The sequence below is a fragment of the Panulirus ornatus genome, chromosome 11 (assembly GCF_036320965.1).
Source record: "Panulirus ornatus isolate Po-2019 chromosome 11, ASM3632096v1, whole genome shotgun sequence".
NCBI lineage: Eukaryota > Metazoa > Arthropoda > Malacostraca > Decapoda > Palinuridae > Panulirus > Panulirus ornatus.
In genome coordinates, this window is record NC_092234.1 from 61,882,607 (window position 1) to 61,902,742 (window position 20,136).

At 43.3% G+C, this 20,136-nt stretch overlaps 1 protein-coding gene and 1 long non-coding RNA gene across 2 annotated transcripts in view; one reads left to right on the top strand and one right to left on the bottom strand.

The window, feature by feature from the left end:
- The window catches only part of LOC139751599 (uncharacterized), a 74,854-nt gene extending 58,637 nt beyond the window's left edge, over positions 1 to 16,217 (top strand). Inside the window, exons 4-6 of the mRNA XM_071667200.1 lie at positions 9,168 to 9,310; positions 11,784 to 11,973; positions 16,081 to 16,217. Coding sequence (XP_071523301.1) covers positions 9,168 to 9,310; positions 11,784 to 11,973; positions 16,081 to 16,157 — 410 coding nt within the window. The 3' untranslated portion in view covers positions 16,158 to 16,217. The remainder of the gene's footprint in view (positions 1 to 9,167; positions 9,311 to 11,783; positions 11,974 to 16,080) is intronic.
- Positions 16,068 to 20,136, bottom strand: part of LOC139751600 (uncharacterized) — a 34,262-nt gene continuing 30,193 nt past the window's right edge. Inside the window, exons 4-5 of the long non-coding RNA XR_011713376.1 lie at positions 19,624 to 19,917; positions 16,068 to 16,193 (exon numbers count right to left, since the gene is read on the bottom strand). This is a non-coding gene — a long non-coding RNA (uncharacterized lncRNA). The remainder of the gene's footprint in view (positions 16,194 to 19,623; positions 19,918 to 20,136) is intronic.

The window sequence follows — 20,136 nt, forward strand, 5'->3', positions numbered from 1 at the left end:
AAGTGGCGTGCGTCCTGGTGCATGCATCCAGCACACATACATGCTGCCTGGACATTACTATCCGTCACCATGGCGGAAGGCTCAAGAAGTTCGTATCTTTATTAAATTGCTGGACTTTTTCTTCCTGTTGTGGGACATGATACTGTTAAATGGTTCAGGACTTATGTAGGATACACAGTTAATGTAGGATCTACGTTTGTCGTCGGACACAAAACTGTTATACAATACATTGTCCTAGAAGTCCTTTCTGCAGGGTTCCCGCTGTGCTCTGGGAGCAATTGATGTCCATCGGGCCCGCGGGATAACATCATAAAGTATGGCGATGTGTGTGTGTGTGTGTGTGTGTGTGTGTGTGTGTGTGTGTGTGTGTGTGTGGGTCTTTGTGGGGAGGACGTAAGGCTAAATAGTAATGTTTCGTTATTTTTATTGTGGTAGCTGTAGCTTGAGCAACAGGGGTCTTGTGCCATGTTGAAACTTTGTAATGTTGGAGTAATTGGTATTGTCTAGGGCGCAGACGGGAATGAGTAACCAGTACATGTCTGGAGAGTGTAGTTTGCGAAGGATGTATGTCTGGTGGGGAGATGCTAAGATTTGGGCTGGATGGCCTTTGTTCAGCGCTCGTCGGGTCATTTCGATGTTTTTATGTTTTGTCACTGTTGTGTTTGTTGAAAAGGAGGGATCAATGCGTATAGGTTTCCTAAGTGTGTTGCGTGGACCAATCTTTTATTTCTAAATTGGGGTGGTGTTAGTTATGGAGTGACTTGGATGAGATGAATTTAGTGCTGTTGCAAAAAAACCTGAATGCTGAACATTTTGAAAGGAGATCGTTTTGGAAAACCTTTTTCTTCACGATGCCGATGTTGAATGTTTGTGGTGACTGACACACCCAGTGATTACTCAAAATGCTTCATTTTTGTGGGGTTGGCAGCTTTGTTATATCTGGGTGACCAGGCAGCTGAAGCGTAGTCTGGGCTAGATTGGATTTCTTTTTTTCTTGTCCAACCAGTGAGTGAGAGCATTTAGTTTGTACATGTTCTTTGTGGTGATGTTTTTGGTGTGGGGAGTAGATGTCATGCGTGTTGTAGGTGATGCCGAGTACAGCTGGCGTTTTGTTGAGTGGAAGCGGTTGGTAGTGTAGGGTGAAGGAAGGATTACGTTGGACTCATGTCTATCAAGGGTTAAAAGGTTCAACGTGAATTTCTGTGGTGATGCTGAGAGAACATATCGTGCCTATTTTTCAGAAAGAGGAGAGGAAATTGCTTTTAACTACGAACCTGTGATAGGTAAAACTCTAGAAAAAGTGATCAGGAAACAAGTGAATGAATGTTCTTAAAGAGGAAAATACATGAAAGAGGCACCATGGGTTGAAAAGAAAATCATTCCTTCCACTTCTTTTCTAGGCTTCTTTTAATAAGTCATGACTGTTTTCAAGAGATAAGATGATTATGTGGGTTGTGTTATAAGCCTGTTAGAAGGCATTTGACACTGTCATATATATAAAGGAAGCCGGATTTACAGACGGGCGTATGTGGCAGACTTCTTCTGTGGATCGAAAATTATCATAATGGAAGGGAACATAGAACTAAGTTCAAAGGTTTTACGATTACCTGTGGCATGAGGCAGCGCTCACTCTTAGGGCAGTCATCACTGTTGATCTGTGTAAGTGACGTGTCAGAAAAGCTGGATTCATACCTAAATATATATGCTTGTGGGTGATGAAAGGAGTCTGGGATGTCGAGAAAGTGCATTAACTTGCAAAGAGAATCTCCAGGGTTGGTCTGATACATGGTAGAGAAGGAGGAAAATGCACGGAGAAACAAGGCCTTGATATGAATTTGACCTGGCAGCAAACATGATACATTAAGATGTGTGTGAATGGTATTTGGTGGTCGAAGTGATATCCAACCCATCGCCAAAACACCACGTCATAATACCTCATCCATAGGAGGGTCGTTGAAATGGCAAACTTTCTAATGAACAAAATGAAAATTACATTTTGAAGTACTTGGATGATGATAATCAGTTCACTTGAATACACACCTATCTAATATGGCTTGTCCATAGGATGGCAACGAGGATTGTGCCTAAAGTAAGAGAACTGAGCTACAGGGAGAGGCTACCCACCATGAGCAAATAATAAGTTTAAAAGAAGACTTGATTACAAGTCTTCCAGCTTCTAAATCGGTTTTGATGTAAAGGAGTAACGACCAGATGTCGTGCAAAGAAAAGAAGCAGGACTCTTGTTACATTACCACAGTGATGGATTAGTGGCATAACCCAGGCGATGATACGAGGGGTGCTGACTAGTTCATACAGAAGTTTGAGAAGTTGTACAACGGTAGAGAAATTTATGAGATGGTGAACCACGCGTGTACGATTCTGTCCCCATACAGCACAGATAGGAACATACACAATTATCATAGGTTACACATTTGATATATATATATATATATATATATATATATATATATATATATATATATATATATATATATATATATATATATATATATATACACACTTGCATATTAGGTACTTGCATTGTAGATACGCTATTGTTGTAAGATGATAACTGTTGAAGGACTTTACAACAGCTGTTGTCAGATAACAGTAGTTGAATTATACACAACTTGTAAGACAACAACCGTTGACGGATATCCAACTGTTGTAAGATAAGAACTTCAAGGTTATCAAACTGTTGTAAGATAACAGCAATTGAAAGATACCCACCTGCTGTAAGATAACAGCAGTTGAAAGATAGGCAACTGCAGTAAGATAACAGCAGTTGAAAGATACCCAACTGCTGTAAGATAACAGCAGTTGAAAGATACCCAACTGCTGTAAGATAACAGTAGTTGAAAGATAGCCAACTGCTGGAAGATAACAGCAGTTGAGAGATAGCCAACTGCTGTAAGATAATAGCAGTTGAAAGATAGCCAACTGCTGTAAGATAATAGCAGTTGAAAGATAGCCAACTGCAGTAAGATAACATCAGTTGAAAGATAGCAAACTGCTGTAAGATAACAGCAGTTGAAAGATAGCCAACTGCTGAAAGATAACAGCAGTTGAAAGATAGCCAACTGCTGTAAGATAACAGCAGTTGAAAAATAGCCAACTGCTGTAAGACAACAGCAGTTGAAAGATACCCAACTGCTGTAAGATAATAGCAGGTGAAAGATACCCAACTGCTGTAAGATAACAGCAGTTGAAAGATACCCAACTACTGTAAGATAACAAAGTGTTGAAGGAAGGAAACTTTTCGACGGAAAATGATAAAAGTTACGCCTCGTTTGTTGCCACACTGGACTACCAAGACACTTCATGGTGGCAACGTGGAGGCTGCTGCTGAAAGACTCTCACACTTGTCACGTGAGAGGCGAGAGCAAGAACCTGTGAGTGTGGGAGAGTTTGAAGGAGGCCAGGAGGACTGTGGCTGATTGTTGGCGAGTCTCGAGGACGGTAAGAAACGTCTCCAACAGCTGAAACAATTGGACGAGGTTGGAGGAGGTTACACACTGGCCTGTGAGGCGGCTCTGGAGAGACAGTCTCGGTCAGCGAGACAGGAGGGGAGACGGTGTGATTCTCGGTTAATTGGATAGCCAGATGGGACACAATATCGACTCGAGACAGAGTGAGTCTTGAGATAGATTAAAGGCACAAAGAGATCATGCAATAGGGAAGGAGATATGTGAGAGCACAGAAGCTATAGAGACAGTACAAGGACAAAGAGAGACGAACTTGTGCCTGCTTACTCGAGAGATGAGATGATAGAAAGTCTATGAGAGACAGATGAGACACCACGAAAAAACTGTCAGAGAATATCCAGGATGCAGAGAAAATGAGAGACATTACTGACTCGTAACTGGACTTATAAGGACGGGGAGACAATGAGAGACAGTTTGTTTACAATAATGTGTTCGAGTGATGAAAGAGAGAGAGAGAGAGAGAGAGAGAGAGAGAGAGAGAGAGAGAGAGAGAGAGAGAGAGAGAGAGAATGTGACCCAGACAATTGTGTGCGAGAGTCTCGATTGTTTGAGACGTTGAGAGCGAGATCTCGTGAAGTACAGAAGTGGACAGACAGCTGGGAGACGCGGGAGTCATGTGTGTGAGAGATGTGAGGAACGTGTGTGGGAGACAGCATGTTAAGAATGGGAACATTAGAGGCAGTAAAGACAGTATTTTACCCAGGCTGGAATATATGAGGAAATAGGATAAAGAATAGCCCTTTCCCGACCAGTTTTGGGAAGTGGCCCAGTGCCTGTGGGGGAGGGAAGTGACCAAGTGCCCAGGGAGGAAAGTGGCCAGCTGTCTGAGGGGAAGGGTTGGGGGGGGAGGGAGAGAATGGTCAAGTTTCTGAAGGGGTAAGTGGCCAGGTACCCGTTGGGGAGGGAAGTAACTAAGTGCCCAGGGAGGGAAGTAACCAAGTGGCTGAGGGAAGAAGTGGCCAGGTTCCAAGGAAGAAGAGAGGAAGCCAGGTATTAGCGGACGAACGTAGCCAGGTTTTCAGGAGACAGAGGAGGCCAGGTGCCCAGAAGCAAGGTGGACAGGCCAGTTACCCATACAGAACAGTGGAGAGGTGCCTAGTTTAAGGAAACAGCCTGATGCTGAGGGGGAAGTGGTCAGGCGTTAGGTGGAGTAAGTGGCCAGGTTCTTTTGGGTATGGATGTAATCAGGTGCCCAAGGAGGGAAGTGATCAGGTACCGTGGGGGAGGATAGTGGCCAGGTGTCATGGGTGAGGGATGTGGCCGTGTGACTGGGGAGAGAAGTAAGTCGATAGTGACAGTGGGTAAAATTGACTATGATTCATGATGACTGCGAGTGATGGTGGCAGAGTGTGTGTTGATGACTGTAGGTATTGATGAGTAGGTGATGGTGATTGCCCCTTTTACGTATCTGATAGTTTCTGTTATGTTGTATATATATATATATATATATATATATATATATATATATATATATATATATATATATATATATATATATATATATATATATATATATATGTGTGTGTGTGTGTGTGTGTGTGTGTGTGCGCGCGCGCACCTGTCTGTCTGTAAAGTCTGTTATTATCTTTCCTCGGTTGCGTTCAGAGGCGAGAATGTTGAATGTTGGCTTCAGTGGTAGCCAATCTTGCCATAGTTGTGTTGAGTGGCGACCAATCTTACTTGACTGTTACTCGGGTTCGGTTTATGTCGTCCCATCTGTAGTGCCGCCGACCTGATGATGGAATTCTGAGCCAGCTGACTGGCTTTCTCTTGTCACTCTGCGAGAAGGACATCACACTCGCCATCTCTGTTAATGTCTGGCTATTTCGTAAGTCATGGAATGGCACACTCACCTCGCAATATTCTAAAGAGTTCAGTTATCTCAAAATTATCCCTTACACTCGGGGATGTGAGAGTCATTACTCAAAGAGAAGAGCAGTTGGACGGCATGTATCTTATGGCTGTGAGGTGGGAGGATGGCTCATGGATGTGTGGAGGTGAGGTACCGTCATCCTGTCTGGGGGCATCTTCTAAGTTCATGGCGGTTCTGAGGATTCTGGACTCATGACCCAGCCATGGTTCATTGTGTTAGAGAGATCTCCTCCAATCCAACCGGAACACATCTACCTGGTATCTTCCCATCTCTCCCCTCCTCCCTCGACACAAACTAAGATATCTGAAGTAATCCTCACCCCTCCAGACGAAGTCTGACCTCCCCAGACTCTTTATAACCTGATCCGATCTCTTAAGCCGTCTTGGCCTTCACCGATCTAACCTGCCCTCTCCTAGCTTAGCTCGTCTTCTCTGATCTAACGTGATCCATCCTGCCCCAAACCGCTATCTTGCTCAGTCTAGCTTCTTATCTTGTCTAGCCTCTCCTCACACAGTCTGACCTCTCTTGATCTTGTCTAGTCTCTCCTGACTCAGTTTCTCTTCTCTTGACCTCTTTTGATCGACTGTAATCTCTCCTGACAACCTTAACCATTCTTGAGCAATTTTGAATCAGTCATTCTTTGTGCACCATCACCATAGAAAAACCACATTTCAAAATTTGTATGGACTAAATTGTCTGAGCACCTCTTACGGGCACTATATATGATCAGATAAGAAAATCATTCTGAAAATTTAGTTTTATTTTCTGGTGTTCACACCTGATATAAGGACAAGTCTGCATTTTTATCCCAATCATACCGATTATCTCGACCCAAATTGGCTTTTTTAATCTAACATGACCTTTTCTGACATGACCTTTTCTGACCAAATCTAGACTGTTGAGACTATTTTACCTGAGGTCAGTCTTTCCAAACCTAAAAGATCTCCCTCCAACCTTCTTTGACCTTTCTGACTTAGCTTCACCTTTGACCCAGCTAGACCTATCCTCACCTGCCTGACCTCTCATTTTTCAATCCGATTTTTTCCAACCTAAGATTATATTCATATCACCTGTTATGCTCCCTGACCTATTCCAACCTAGATAGAATTCTGATCCCTGGGCAACCCTTCGTTACACAAGATAACAGATTCTAACCTACAAACTCTGCTCAGTAAAAGCGACATTGATCACCACCCAAGCGCTGTGCTTTGCTGTTTGTTTAACTAAGTTGTCCTATCCCAACCCACTGTGGTACTCCCAGATTCCTGTGACATCTGACCACCGCTGACCCTACCTGTGCTAGAGGTGGCAGAACTTTTATTTAAACTCTTCCCAAATCCATTCTGAATTGGACTGACCTCTCTCGAGCCCTCATTGACCTTGGTTTCCCATCGGCCACGCTAGCAGGCACCAATGAGATGTGCTGGAGATAGCTGGACTTTTGCTTCAGACTTCAACAACACTCGTATCGAGTAGCATTTATTCTCACGATTAGCGATATCGTCGAATTCGATTCCCAGCAGAAACAGAAGAGCTGCACTACTTGAGTTTTTGCTTTGCTTTAAGTGTGTGTCCTCTTAAAGCTCGACAGTAAGGGTTTTAACTCTCATTAATGTGAGAAGTAAGGATTCTGGAGGCTGGTTCTTCCAACAATGCCCTTCCGTGTGTATCTTGGTGACTGAACAAAACTTCTGCTATAGTCCACGATTGATGGCTCCGCTAATACGGCAGACCCGTAACTTAGGAGATAGCGTTAGATATAATGATCCGAGTTGGTAGTATTCAACAATAGGTGGATCATTTCTTCTGTTCGTGCTTTTCTGATGAAAGTTTGGGAGGTGGAGAGAAGATTTAGGAAGGGGGTTAGACCTATGTTAATCTTGGGGTAAGCTGGAGAGGGGAGGCTGCAATATGAAGCTTGTGAGCCCTGGAAGGTAGGCACATGTTGTATTACAAGACGGGACGCAGGAGGAATATCATGTGATGGTAACATGGGAAACATAGGTTAACACGACCGTGAACATTACCCGCATTGGTCACGACGGACGTGCATCACTCCGCCAGTACTGGCCAGTATGTGCTCCACTGTACCAGTGCTGGCCAAGATGAATTACATTCCACCAAAGGATGGTAAGACATGTCCCACGCCACCAAATTGTGATTGTGATGACCCCTTATGACCCGTTACGTCCCAGGATGACTGACTACTGCTCATAAAAACCCACATTGACCCATTACGACCCATGATGAACCGCTAAGACTCGTGATGACCCACTAAGATTTGTGATGACCTCACAACGATCCATGATGACCTGTATTGTGTTGTAATAAGTACTATGTCGGTGTTTGCTGGCCTGCAATAGTGTGTGTTCACCTCTGGTCACTAATCTGATCTCCATTTTTCTCTGACTTAACCTGATATTATTTGGTATATCAAAAATTCTGGTGAAGTATAACGATTTGTAGTCCTTGCAAACTTGTGACGTCATTCCGTAAAGTTGATAACGAAGGATCCATGTTGACCTATCATGGCTAACGTTGGTCTACGGTGACCTGTTCTGACCTTGGCTGACCTATGATGGCTTACGATGACAAGTGATGCCCTTACTATAGCTTGAGTTAACCATTAGGCATATATTCCTTCATCCTTTAGATTAATACCGATCAAAGTTAATGTGTGATAACATTTCAGACATTTGTTAATCTACATACATCTGCATCGCAGGATCTTTAAATATACAGATGACACAGCACTTGTAAGTCTTTGTCTCAACACTGATTTGGGGTATAGAGAGGAAGGTGAACATTCCCATGCATGGTGCAAGAGCAGCTATTTAGATCTTAATGAAAGAGAAACAGAAAATGGTTATAGATTTTAGTACACAACCATCAAAACACCTGCCTCTATATAGTAGACAACCATCAAAACACCTGCCTCTATATAGTAGACAACCATCAAAACACCTGCCTCAATATAGTAGACAACCATCAAAACACCTGCCTCTATATAGTAATAATGAAGTGAATGAAAAGGTTAACTATTATAAGTATCTTGGAATAATCAAAGATGATCAATTTAGTTTTGTGAACAATGTTAACGTAATTTACAAAAAAAATCAATGCAAAATAATACTTTTCAGACAACTGTGTTAATCAAAAATTTATTGTGAAATATTGGATTTTATTTTACATATTTGTACAATGCATCATGTCATTTGCTATAACTTGGTTTAGGAACTGTGCCAGTGAGTTTAAAGGGAAATTAAGATAATTGGACAAGTAAATGGGAGTAGGTAAGATATTTCATTTATATGAATGGAAGTTATTCAAAGATGTAATTATGAAAGAAAACATTCCTTGTCCCCTAAGTATCAGATGTTGCCGTCAGACCAAGATCTATTCAGTGTCGTACTGCTACATATAATAGGTCAGTTGTACCTTCAAGTGTGAGATTGTTTGATGTATTAAAAGCACAAGACAGACATCAAATGTAGGTCATATATTTGGTCATGATGGCCAAGAGTCAGGTTTAAAGTTTTTTTTTATATCTGTATTTTTATGTCTGCAATGTGTTATAGATTTTCTATTCGACAATGTTTCTCTTTTTTACTTTCAATACCATAAAAAATGTACAAGTTGCATTTTAAATGGACAATAAGTATTCATTATCATCTATCATGACCTGTCGTAACAAAAGTTGATCAGTGTGTTAAGGTGACCTGTTGACTGGTGGTGATCTGTGGTGACAGTAGATGACCCCTGGTGACCAGTGTTGACACTTGCTGATCTAGTCTTCCGTCTCGTGGTAGCTGAGGCTCTGCAGCGGCCAGTGGTGTCCGGGGCGAGGCAGACTTACCACCCGCTGGACATCGTGGACCTCAACTGCTCCTCCGCCAACACCCAGTACCTGCCGCTCCTCTCCTGGCACCTCAACGGCCGTCCAGCCCCCTCAGTAAGTTACCATCCATGTGTCACGATGGTGGAGCTGTCATCATACACACGGTATAGTGGCATTGCTCTCACCCGCTTCAGCTGTCATCTATCATGGTATAACTGTTTCTCACCTGTCATATTAGTGTGGCTGTCATCCACTTGCCTTAATGGAACACCTTTCATCCACCTGTCATATTGCTATAGCTATCATCCATCTGTCATAATGATGAAGGTTTAACCCACCTGTCATAATGGTATGGCTGCCAGACACCCATGATCATGGTACAGTTGTCACGCACCTGTAATAAGGTAAAACTGTTGGCCACATTTCATAACGGTATAGCTGTCAGCGAGTAAGGCTGGTATGCAAGGAGGTAAAGAGCAAGGTGAATGATTCATGGTGAGGATGGGTCTGCGTCAGGAGTGTCCGATGTTACTATTGCGTGTTTCCTTTGTGCATTGGGGTGGTGAGGGAGGGGGATGCATTATTGTCTCCGACCCACACATCGCATACATACAGCAACGACGGGGTCACTATGCAATCAAACATACCCATTTTTTGGCCTTTGAAAACTTTAATCTCTTTCCACACATTCCTCAACGAGTCCAAAAAGTTCGCCCCCATACCCACTCTATGGCTCACTTCAGCTTCCATCGTGCCATTCGCTGTCATATCTACTATCTCGTGTACAAATAATCCCGCACACATGAAGTAGGCTATGGGCCTGGCCCATAGCCTAGCGGTAGCATTCCCGCCTGTTACACAGGGGTCCCGGGTTCGATCCTGACTGTTGGAGGTTTGTATATTCTATGAAGGTGCGCGTTCCTATGCACTTTGCTTGTATATATATATATATATATATATATATAAGAAGGCATACTCGATCGCCGTTTCTCTGTCAGCAAGGTCGCGCCAGGAACAGACTAAGAAAGGCGCGTTCGCCTACATCCATTCTCTAACTGTAACAGTTAAAGCGCAGGCCTTTCCATTGTTTCCCCCGGCTGCTTCACATACCCTGATTCAGTCCATTGACAGCACAACGACCTCTGTAAACTACATTTCCAGTTCACTCTGTCCCGTGCACGGCTTTCACCACTTGCATATTCAGGCCACGAAATCTCAAAATCTTTTTCACTCTCTCCTCCCTTTTCCTTATATCCTTCACTTTATATATAAATATAAATATATATATATATATATATATATATATATATATATATATATATATATATATATATATATATACACACTTTGAAAACTCATTCTCACCTTATGTTCAAACCATTTCAGTAAACCTTCAGCTCTCTCAACCACACACTATCATCACACCCTCTCTTACCCTTTCATTACTCACTCGATCAAACCACCTCCCACCACATATTGTCCTTAAACATTTCATTTCCTAACCTCCACCCTCTCCACACATCCTCATCCATAGCCTATGCCTCGCATTCATACAACACTTGGAATTACCTTCAAACATCTATTTTCGCTTTATTAGAGGACGACTTCTCTTTCCACACATTCTTCAATGCTCCCGTCTCCTCACCCACCCTACGAGTCTCTTCCATTTTCATACTCCATTTGCTTCCATGTTCTTAAAAAAAACTTCACTTCCTTCAAATTTTCTCCAAACTCACCCCAACTAACTTGCCCACTCTATCCTGTTGAACCTAATAACCTTGCTTTTATTCACATTACGTCCAACCTCCTAAACTCAGTCACAAACTAATGCAGTTTCTCACTCGAATCTTCCACCAGTGCTGCATCATCAGTAAACATCAACTAACTGACTTTCCAGGCCCCTCATCCCCTACAGACTGCATACTCGCCTCTCTACGAAGACTCTTGCATTTACCTCCTCCACCTAATGCCATATATTTTTTTCTTATCGTTTATCTGTATTGCTTGGGTGTGTTTGTCAGACACAGGTATGCAGCGCTAGATTAAGCTGCCACAACATTGGCTTTCAGCTTGACTTTGAAGCTTTGATAACATCTTTATTCCAAGCTTTTTGTGTACGCTTCGAGTTACTTGCATTATCTTACAACATTCTAAGGTTCACCGTTAGTATTTCTTTTTATTTTACATAACGTATCAACTAAGCCTGCAAAGTGAAAGTATGTGAGAAGCGTGATGAGCGTGGAGATCCATGGTTCACTCTAACACACTAGACATGTGTTGAGGACTCGTGTGAGTGATGTTGCAGAGGCTGTCTGCAACCAGCCCGTCCCTGGGAATTGGAAAGGGACTTAAAGATGCTATTTAAATAGATAGATAGATGGATTAGCTATAACGGTAGATAGATAGAATGGCATATATATATATATATATATATATATATATATATATATATATATATATATATATATAGAGAGAGAGAGAGAGAGAGAGAGAGAGAGAGAGAGAGAGAGAGAGACTATCATCATCATACACTTGCATGTAAGAGACGATGCCACAAATACTGGCACAGTTCCCTGCCTGGTTCCAGACCTACCTGGTGAAGGGCTCCGACCGGCGGACGTTGGGTCTACGCTTCCAGGCCAGAGCTGACCTCTTCCACCGCGGGGTCATCCGGGCCGCCTGTGTGACGTCGCTGGGCAGCCACCACAGCAGGTCACCTGAGGTCATCCTCCGAGACCCGGACTACTTAAGTGCGCAGGAATACTACTATAACACAGGTGAAGCCACGCCCCATATTCCTACCTACCTACAACTTTAGTAATCTTGATACCAAACCTGAGCTGTTATAGTATTATTATAGTGCTATAGCAGTAATGTCATGGTATAGCGATACCAGTATGGGAGTGTCAGTATGCTATACCAGTATCATTATAGTGCGATACCACGAAATTATCATCATAGTTCTTGTACAGTATCGATGTACAGAGATGTTACTGTCCTCTCTGTACAATAAGAAAACTTAAGTTAGTACTTCTGTGGTGTTGTGGTGCGCGTAGATATTATAATGATGGTAGAGAGTCAGAGTGAACAGAACTTTTTGTTTCATTCTGGGCTGGGTGTGTTGCACAAGACCCCTGTTGTACGGTCGGTAGGGTGTTTGTATGGGTGGATTTCCTGTTATTCTGTTGGTGTGTTAGGCTGCGTAGGACACCTGTTATATTACTGGTAGGATACCAGTGTGACAAAAACTTCTGTTATACTGTTGGTAAGGTGTGTCAGCTTGCACAAGAACCCTGTTAGAACTCTTGGTAAAATAGTGTGAACAGAACGTCTGTTGTACTGTTGCTAGGGTGGGTCAGGTTGCGCAGGACCCCCGTTTAACTGTTGGTAGGGGGTTAATGTGAACGGAACTGCTATTCTGTAGGTAGGGTGCGTTAGGGTGCACAAGACTCCTATCAACCTGTCGGCGAGATGTTAGCGTGCACAAGACATGCTTTCCTTTCGGCTGGGGGTTTTAGGTCGCACAGGACTCTTGTTATACTGTTGGTAGGGTTTGTTAGGCGTGCCAGAACTGCTATACTGTTGGAAGAGTGTGTTAGGTGTGCAGTGGACTCATGCTGTTGGCAGGGTGCGTCATGTTGCAAAGGTCTACTGTAATGCTGCTGGTAGGGTGTGTTAGGTTGCACAGGACTCCTGCTATACTGATGGTAGGGTGTGTTAAGTTGCATAGGTCTCCTGCCATACTGTTGGTAAGGTGTGTTACGGTACACAGATTCCTACTATACTGCTGGTCGGGTGTGTTCAGGTGCACAGGTCTCTTGCAATAATGCTGGAGGAGTGCGTTAGTGTGCCAGGACGACTATACTGTTGGTACAGTGTGATAGTGTATATAGAACTCTTATCACTCTGCTAGTAGTGTGTATCAATTGTGCACAGACCTCCTGCTATGCTGTACCTGCAACAGCGCGGTGCACAAGGATCATCAATATCATTGATCATGATGCACGAGCATTGTGCCCATCCGTGCTCTGATACTAGGCGTGTGATCCTGGTGTTGCACTGCATACGTTGCACTACTACAGGGCATACGGTACACTACTACAGTGCGTAATGTACACCACTACAGTGCATACGGGACATCACTACAGTGCATACGGTACATCACTACGGTCCATACTGTACACCACCACGGTGCATACAGTACACTGCTACAGTGGATACGGTAAACCACTACAGTGCATATGGCACACTCCTTCGGTGCATAGAGTACACCACTACAGTGCATAGGGTTCAGTACTGCTGCAGATAGATTGGGCTACCTTCACTTGACCGTCATACAACCAGGTCCGATGATACGGGCACCAAATTGTGGGTGGTATATCTGGATGCCACATTGTGTGTACAACACTACCAGGTGAAGGACCATAATACCTGACGAGTGTCGTTCAGATACTCTACAGGAAGCAGCAGTACAGTGCAGGTCTTATAACGTATACGTTATCAAGACACTTATACCCCTATAGCAGAGTGGACACAGGTGGCATTGTTCTCCGTAAGGCAATGCTTGGCACCCTGGGTGGAGCGCCGCTCGAGTAGGATGATGTGGGACTTTTCTAATTAGTGACGTGAAGCGAATATCGTACCGTCTCTTAACAAACAACTCTAGTATTTATTCTATAAGGAATATATTTTGTAAATCACATGAATATATGGGATTATAAAGGCAATACATTTGTACGTATGTGTAGAAAAACAGTTGTTTTCCATCCTCGCAATGGGTAATTGCTGTGGAATACTGGCAAAATTTGACTCGGTGTCCCGCGAGGATCAAGCAAATTCGACATTGTGACGCGAGATGATAGAGGTTAAGAAGCACAGTTGCAAGGGGATATATCGGTCTGCCGACCAGATTGACGGGGCAGGCTGGAGCTACCTGGCAACCTGGGTATGACATGGCTAGAGGGTGATGTTGGATGTGCTGATAGACAGGTTAGGAAGATGAATGTGGTGACAGAGTTAGAAGATAGATTGGTGATGAAGATAGATGTGCTAATAGACGTAATGAGATAGATATGTCTACGGACAGAGCAAAATAAATTCTGTGAGAGAGGAGAAAGTAGATATGGTGTTTGACGATGAGAGATATACAATAGCTAATAATTAGAGGAAGAGAAATAGATACAGAGGTAAATAGAAGATATATATGGTAATGGTCAGAAACAACAGATGGAGGGTCAGATACTCAGACGAAGGTGGAGAGACATGATCGTGAAAGCAGACACAAAGTCAACAGCAAGCATTGTGAACGATTACGACATCGGTTGGTAAACTGTGGGACACAAGCAAGGGTGACACACGGGGGACATGGGTCCTGGCTTAGGCTGGGATGTGTATGTCTGCGTGCAAAGATACACAGGAGTAAAGATATGGTACATACATACAAGGATGAGAGACGGGGCAACGCGAGTGTAAAACTCTCTCCCCATAACATACAAATTGTGATCACACGCACAGATGATAGCATAAGAGAGTGAAGGTGCGGGAGTAGAGAGCAGCCAGGCAGAGAGTGGGTACAGAGCAGAGTGAACACAACTTGTTTGTTTGTTAGATCTTGGGACCTTTAGTGGTCCGACACGGGCCTTTGCCTGGTGGCGGCCCCTTCCCTGGTTTTTTATATACGAGAAGTCGGGGTCGAACTTGTCCAAGGCCTCTAGCAACACAGCTAAAACAAGAGCTTGCTAACAGTGACACTTTCTCGTCCAGTTCATTCTGATGACAATGACTCTCTCTACATATTCAATCTTGGTCCAACACCTGTAGTCAAACCTTCAGTTCCTTACGAGGTTGAACTCTGAGTGACAGTGACCTATAAGATGCCAGGTTATACAGCTGAAAGAAAATGCTGCATTAGGTATTTTTTACTCGGGTAATATGCTGCAAGAGATGTCCTTTCACCAAGCAAAATGCTGGTTGAGGAATATTCTAACCAAGCAAGGTGCTGCATGAGGAATATTCTCACCAAGCAAGGTGCTGCATGAGGAATATTCTCACCAAGCAAGGTGCTGCATGAGGAATATTCTCACCAAGCAAGGTGCTGCATGAGGAATATTCTCACCAAGCAAGGTGCTGCATGAGGAATATTCTCACCAAGCAAGGTGCTGCATGAGGAATATTCTCACCAAGCAAGGTGCTGCATGAGGAATATTCTCACCAAGCAAGGTGCTGCATGAGGAATATTCTCACCAAGCAAGGTGCTGCATGAGGAATATTCTCACCAAGCAAGTTGCTGCATGAGGAATATTCTCACCAAGCAAGGTGCTGCATGAGGAATATTCTCACCAAGCAAGGTGCTGCATGAGGAATATTCTCACCAAGCAAGGTGCTGCATGAGGAATATTCTCACCAAGCAAGATGCTGCATGAGGAATATTCTAACCAAGCAAGGTGCTGCATGAGGAATATTCTAACCAAGCAAGGTGCTGCATGAGGAATATTCTAACCAAGCAAGCCATACGTGCGCTGTACACTCGTCATCTTTCACTGTTACTACCATAAATTGCCTGTTAGAAAATATCTTGCACTGCAAGCACCATACCTTGCACTGTACCTACCACACCTTGCACTGTAAACAATTTCTTGCACTGTAACTATCTACCTTCCACTGTACACACATCATCTTGCAATAAAACTACCATACCTTGCACTGTAGACAATATTTGCGCTGTAACTACCATATTTAGCCCTGTAGACACATCATCTTGCACTGTAGCACTCTTACGCTGTAAATGACATGCATCTTACATTGAAGACACAATCTTACACTGTAGAAACAATGTCCAACACTGTAGCCATGATGTGAACCAAATAACGATGTTGTATGTGCAGGAGGAGGAGGATGGAGTGCTGGGCGGGTGCTGCCGTGCCTGCTGCTTCTGCTGCTGCTGCTGGCCTCCACCTACTGAGGATCCCCCTCAAGCCAACACAACTCCCATGTACAGCTGTAAATATAATGTCTCTATGTACTACGATTTTTTATTGCCCAACACGATCGAGCACCTGTATTTTTTTCTTTATATATATATATATATATATATATATATATATATATATATATATATATACACTGCTAAGCGCAAGAGAAGTGGTAACATGTGGGACGTAGACAGGTTAGAAAGGGTAGCGAGTGGTGGGATGAAGTAAAGTTGCATGTGAGAGAAAAGCGAGGTATATTGGCGATACTGGGAAGGAATGCAAGTTATTGGGAGCTGTACGAGAGAAAACGGCAGTGATCAAGAGGAAGGCGCAAGGGTTAAAAAAAAAAAAAAAAGAGGAGAAATAAGAGTTCAGGTAAACGAAGAATACGAGGATGTTTTCGACGGAGGTTAATAATGCGAGAAAAACAAGAGACTAAATGGTAACATCAGTGAAAGGGGCAAATGGGAAAGTGGTAACAGGTAGGGATGATTTGGAGGAGGAGATTGGAATGAATATTTTACAGGATTGTTGAATGTGTTTTTTGATGACAGAGTGGCAGATGGAGGGTGTGTTGGTTGAGAAGGTGTGGGAAGTAAGAATCATGGAAAGGGGTTTGATGCAAGGGGGTCGAGTAGATGGTAGCGCAGTTGAATTTCTTAAAAAATGGGGCGATTGTGTGGTAGACAGGTTAGTTAGGATTTTCAGAGCATGTATGGATCATGCTGAGGTGCCTGAAGATTGGTAGATGCATGTATAGTGCCACTGTATAAAGGCAAAGGGAACAGAGATGAATGTTCATACTACAAAAGTATAAACTTGTCGAGTGCAACATTTAAGTTGTACGGGAGAGTGGTGATTGAGAGGGTGAAGGCATGTACATAGCAGCAGACTGGGGAGGAACCTGTGTTTTAGGAAAGTGGTAGAGAATGTGTGGATCTTATGTTTGCTTTGAAAACTGTGTGCGAGAAATACTTGAAAAAACAAAAGCATTTGTATGTGGCATTTATGGATCTGAGGGGAACATATGTAAGATTTCACAGAGATGCCTTGTCCTAGGTCTTACGAATATATGGTGTGGGAGGAAAGCTACTAAAAGCGGTAAGTTTTCATCAAGAGTGTAAGGCATGTGAACAAGTACGAAGAGAAGAGCGAGTGATTCCGACTGAACGTTGATCTGCGACAGGGTAGTGTGATGTCACCATGTCAGTTTAATTTTTCTTATGAATGGGACGGTGAGGGAATTACATGCAGTGGTCTTGCAAAGAGGAACTAGTAGGCAGGGAAGCGAGTCGGTTACTGTAAACAAATGATTTACACATCCTCTACCACTCCAAATACCACATTGGTCCTCCTAAGTCATGCTGTGTGCAAGCCTCCACCCCTCTCATTCACAACTCTCCTATACATCTTACCAGATACACTGATTTATAATTCTGTGGTTCTAACACTCGACTTTGTTCCCCTTCCCTTTATACGATGGCACTATACGTGCATTCATTCAATCCTCAGCCACCTCACTATGAAAAAGCTAACCGACTAATCAGTAGCACAGTCACCCCCCTTTCTCATGAAATTCAGCTGCAATACCGTTCACTCCAATCGCCTTGCCTCATTTCCTCTTACGCAAGGCTTTCACCAGCTGTTATATCTTCATCAAATCACTTTCCATGACTCTCTCACTACGCATACCTTCCTAATCCAGGCGCCCTACACCTGACACCCTATCATCAAACACGTTCAACAGTTCTTCATAATACTCACTCCATCTCGCCCTCACTTTACCACTACCTTTTCCCACATTTTTATTTGTCCTCTTGACATCTGTTCTCGCGCTCTGTCACAAAAGTGACTTCCTTCCGAAAATTTTTTTTATCCTTAAAGTTTACTGATACTCGCTCACCCCAACTCTCACTTGCCCTCCTTTTTAACCCCTTGCACCCTGTACTTGACCTGCAACTTTTTCTTATACAGGTAATAATTTTCAGTCCTGCATTGCAAGTAATGCCCATATATCTTTGCATTGTCTTTTGCTATCAAGTTTACTTCGTCACGCCACCACTCGCTATCCTTTCTCACCTGCCCATTTCTCAACTTAAGCATTCTTACACACTTCACCTGCACATGCCAGCATTTCTTCTCTTAATATCTCCCATTCCTAATCCACTAGCCTGGATTCGTTTACTCTCATCTTTTGCCATCGTTCATCCAATCACTCCTGCAATATCTTTTCCAAGCTCATCTACTTTTCCAAGCTCATCTACTTTCACTGTTCTTCTCACCTGCATCATGCATCAGTTCCTCTTTCCCGAAGGCCTCCACAGATCTGCACTCTCGCCTCCATCTGGTAGTGACTAGACATATCATCCGCCTCTCCCAGCACACTCACAACCAAGAGCCTCTCTTTTACACGCCTGTCAATCAGTTTGTAATCTAATATGCTTGCTGACCACCTTTTCTGTATATGTCTATGCATGTTCCTCTTTTTCAACCAATCTCCAGTCCTTTTTCAGCACATAACTCCTCATGCTCCTCACCATTCCTATTCACCTTGCTGAACAGCCACTGTCTCCCAGTTGTACTCTCACTTGTCATATTACTCACTCTTGTTGCAATCAAATAACTCATCACTCATACTTTCTCCTGGATCAAAACTGCTGAAACACTTACTCAGCTGCTCCCAGGACACATCTCTCCCAGTTCATTTTTATATTCGCCTACATCAGTCTGGAGCTCATATACATACATATGCGAATATAGTGTATATGAACGTGCAGTTTCATAGAACAAATAATGCCCTCTAACGGCAAGGGTTCGAAACCAGGACCTCTTGTGTGGTAGTTGGGAAACCTTGGTGTTGTAGGGGATTGTGGTGTGTGTGTGTGTGTGTGAGTAATGTTCGTCCCAGGAGGGTCCTTAATTTTCCTGCTCCTGTTTGGAACGCAGTCATAAAACCTCAAGTGCCCAACAGAAGGATACCTGGGGTTGTAGTTATTACATATCATTACAACATAATATATGGTACAAGGCAAACGGTCAACCACAACCTACACATGCCCAAGTGGCCACCAGAAATCACTCGTATCTTATGCCAAAACTCTGTCTCTACAGGTAGGTCTGCCAGGCATTCAAACTATGACAAGGCTGCATTACTTCTAAATGAAGCAATACCATTACTTCTCCTAAATGAAGCAATACCATTACTTATCGATGCCTTAAACAGCAATTTAAGCTGACATAACCCAGAGGAATATATCATATATATATATCAACTAATATTAATCTTATATAACCGAGTTACAATTATTCAATAACCCGTCTCTGGTCATTAACTATAGTGGTCAATATATAACACTAAGTACAGATCTAAGAGCTGACGTACAGATAAGGCTAACGTAGATAAGATTAACATACGGATAAGGACTACCACACAACACACATCATCAGTGAGCTTACCCTCAATAAGCCGAGAGACTAAGCCACCGCCCACTACTGGTTGACCTTCCGTGGAGAGGTGTGGTCTGCGGCTCTCTCACTCATGCAGGTCCACCAGGGATATGCAGGGAGGAGAGTAAGGAACAGAGAACAAGGATGAAGTGGACGGTTTATGAAGAGCGGGAGAGCAGATGGCACACTGGTTCCCAGGGTACGACGAGCTTAGGAAGGGAGGTTTATGCCACCCGACCCACACTGGTTCCCAGGGTACGAGCCTAGACGGGAGGTTTACGCGCCCCGACCCAGATGCCAATACTGCGGAGAGCCACTGCGTATTGGCCTAATGGCTTAGCAACTAAAGTTATATGAGAGGGAGACATAACAATACTTAATGAAAAATTCACGTGAAAATACACAGAGTGATTTGCAAGAAAAGGATACAAGAACAGAGCGAAACATATTTCCATCAGGAACATATATCACAGAAGATATGAACCCTACCCGACAGGTCAACCCAGCAATACATCAGCATTT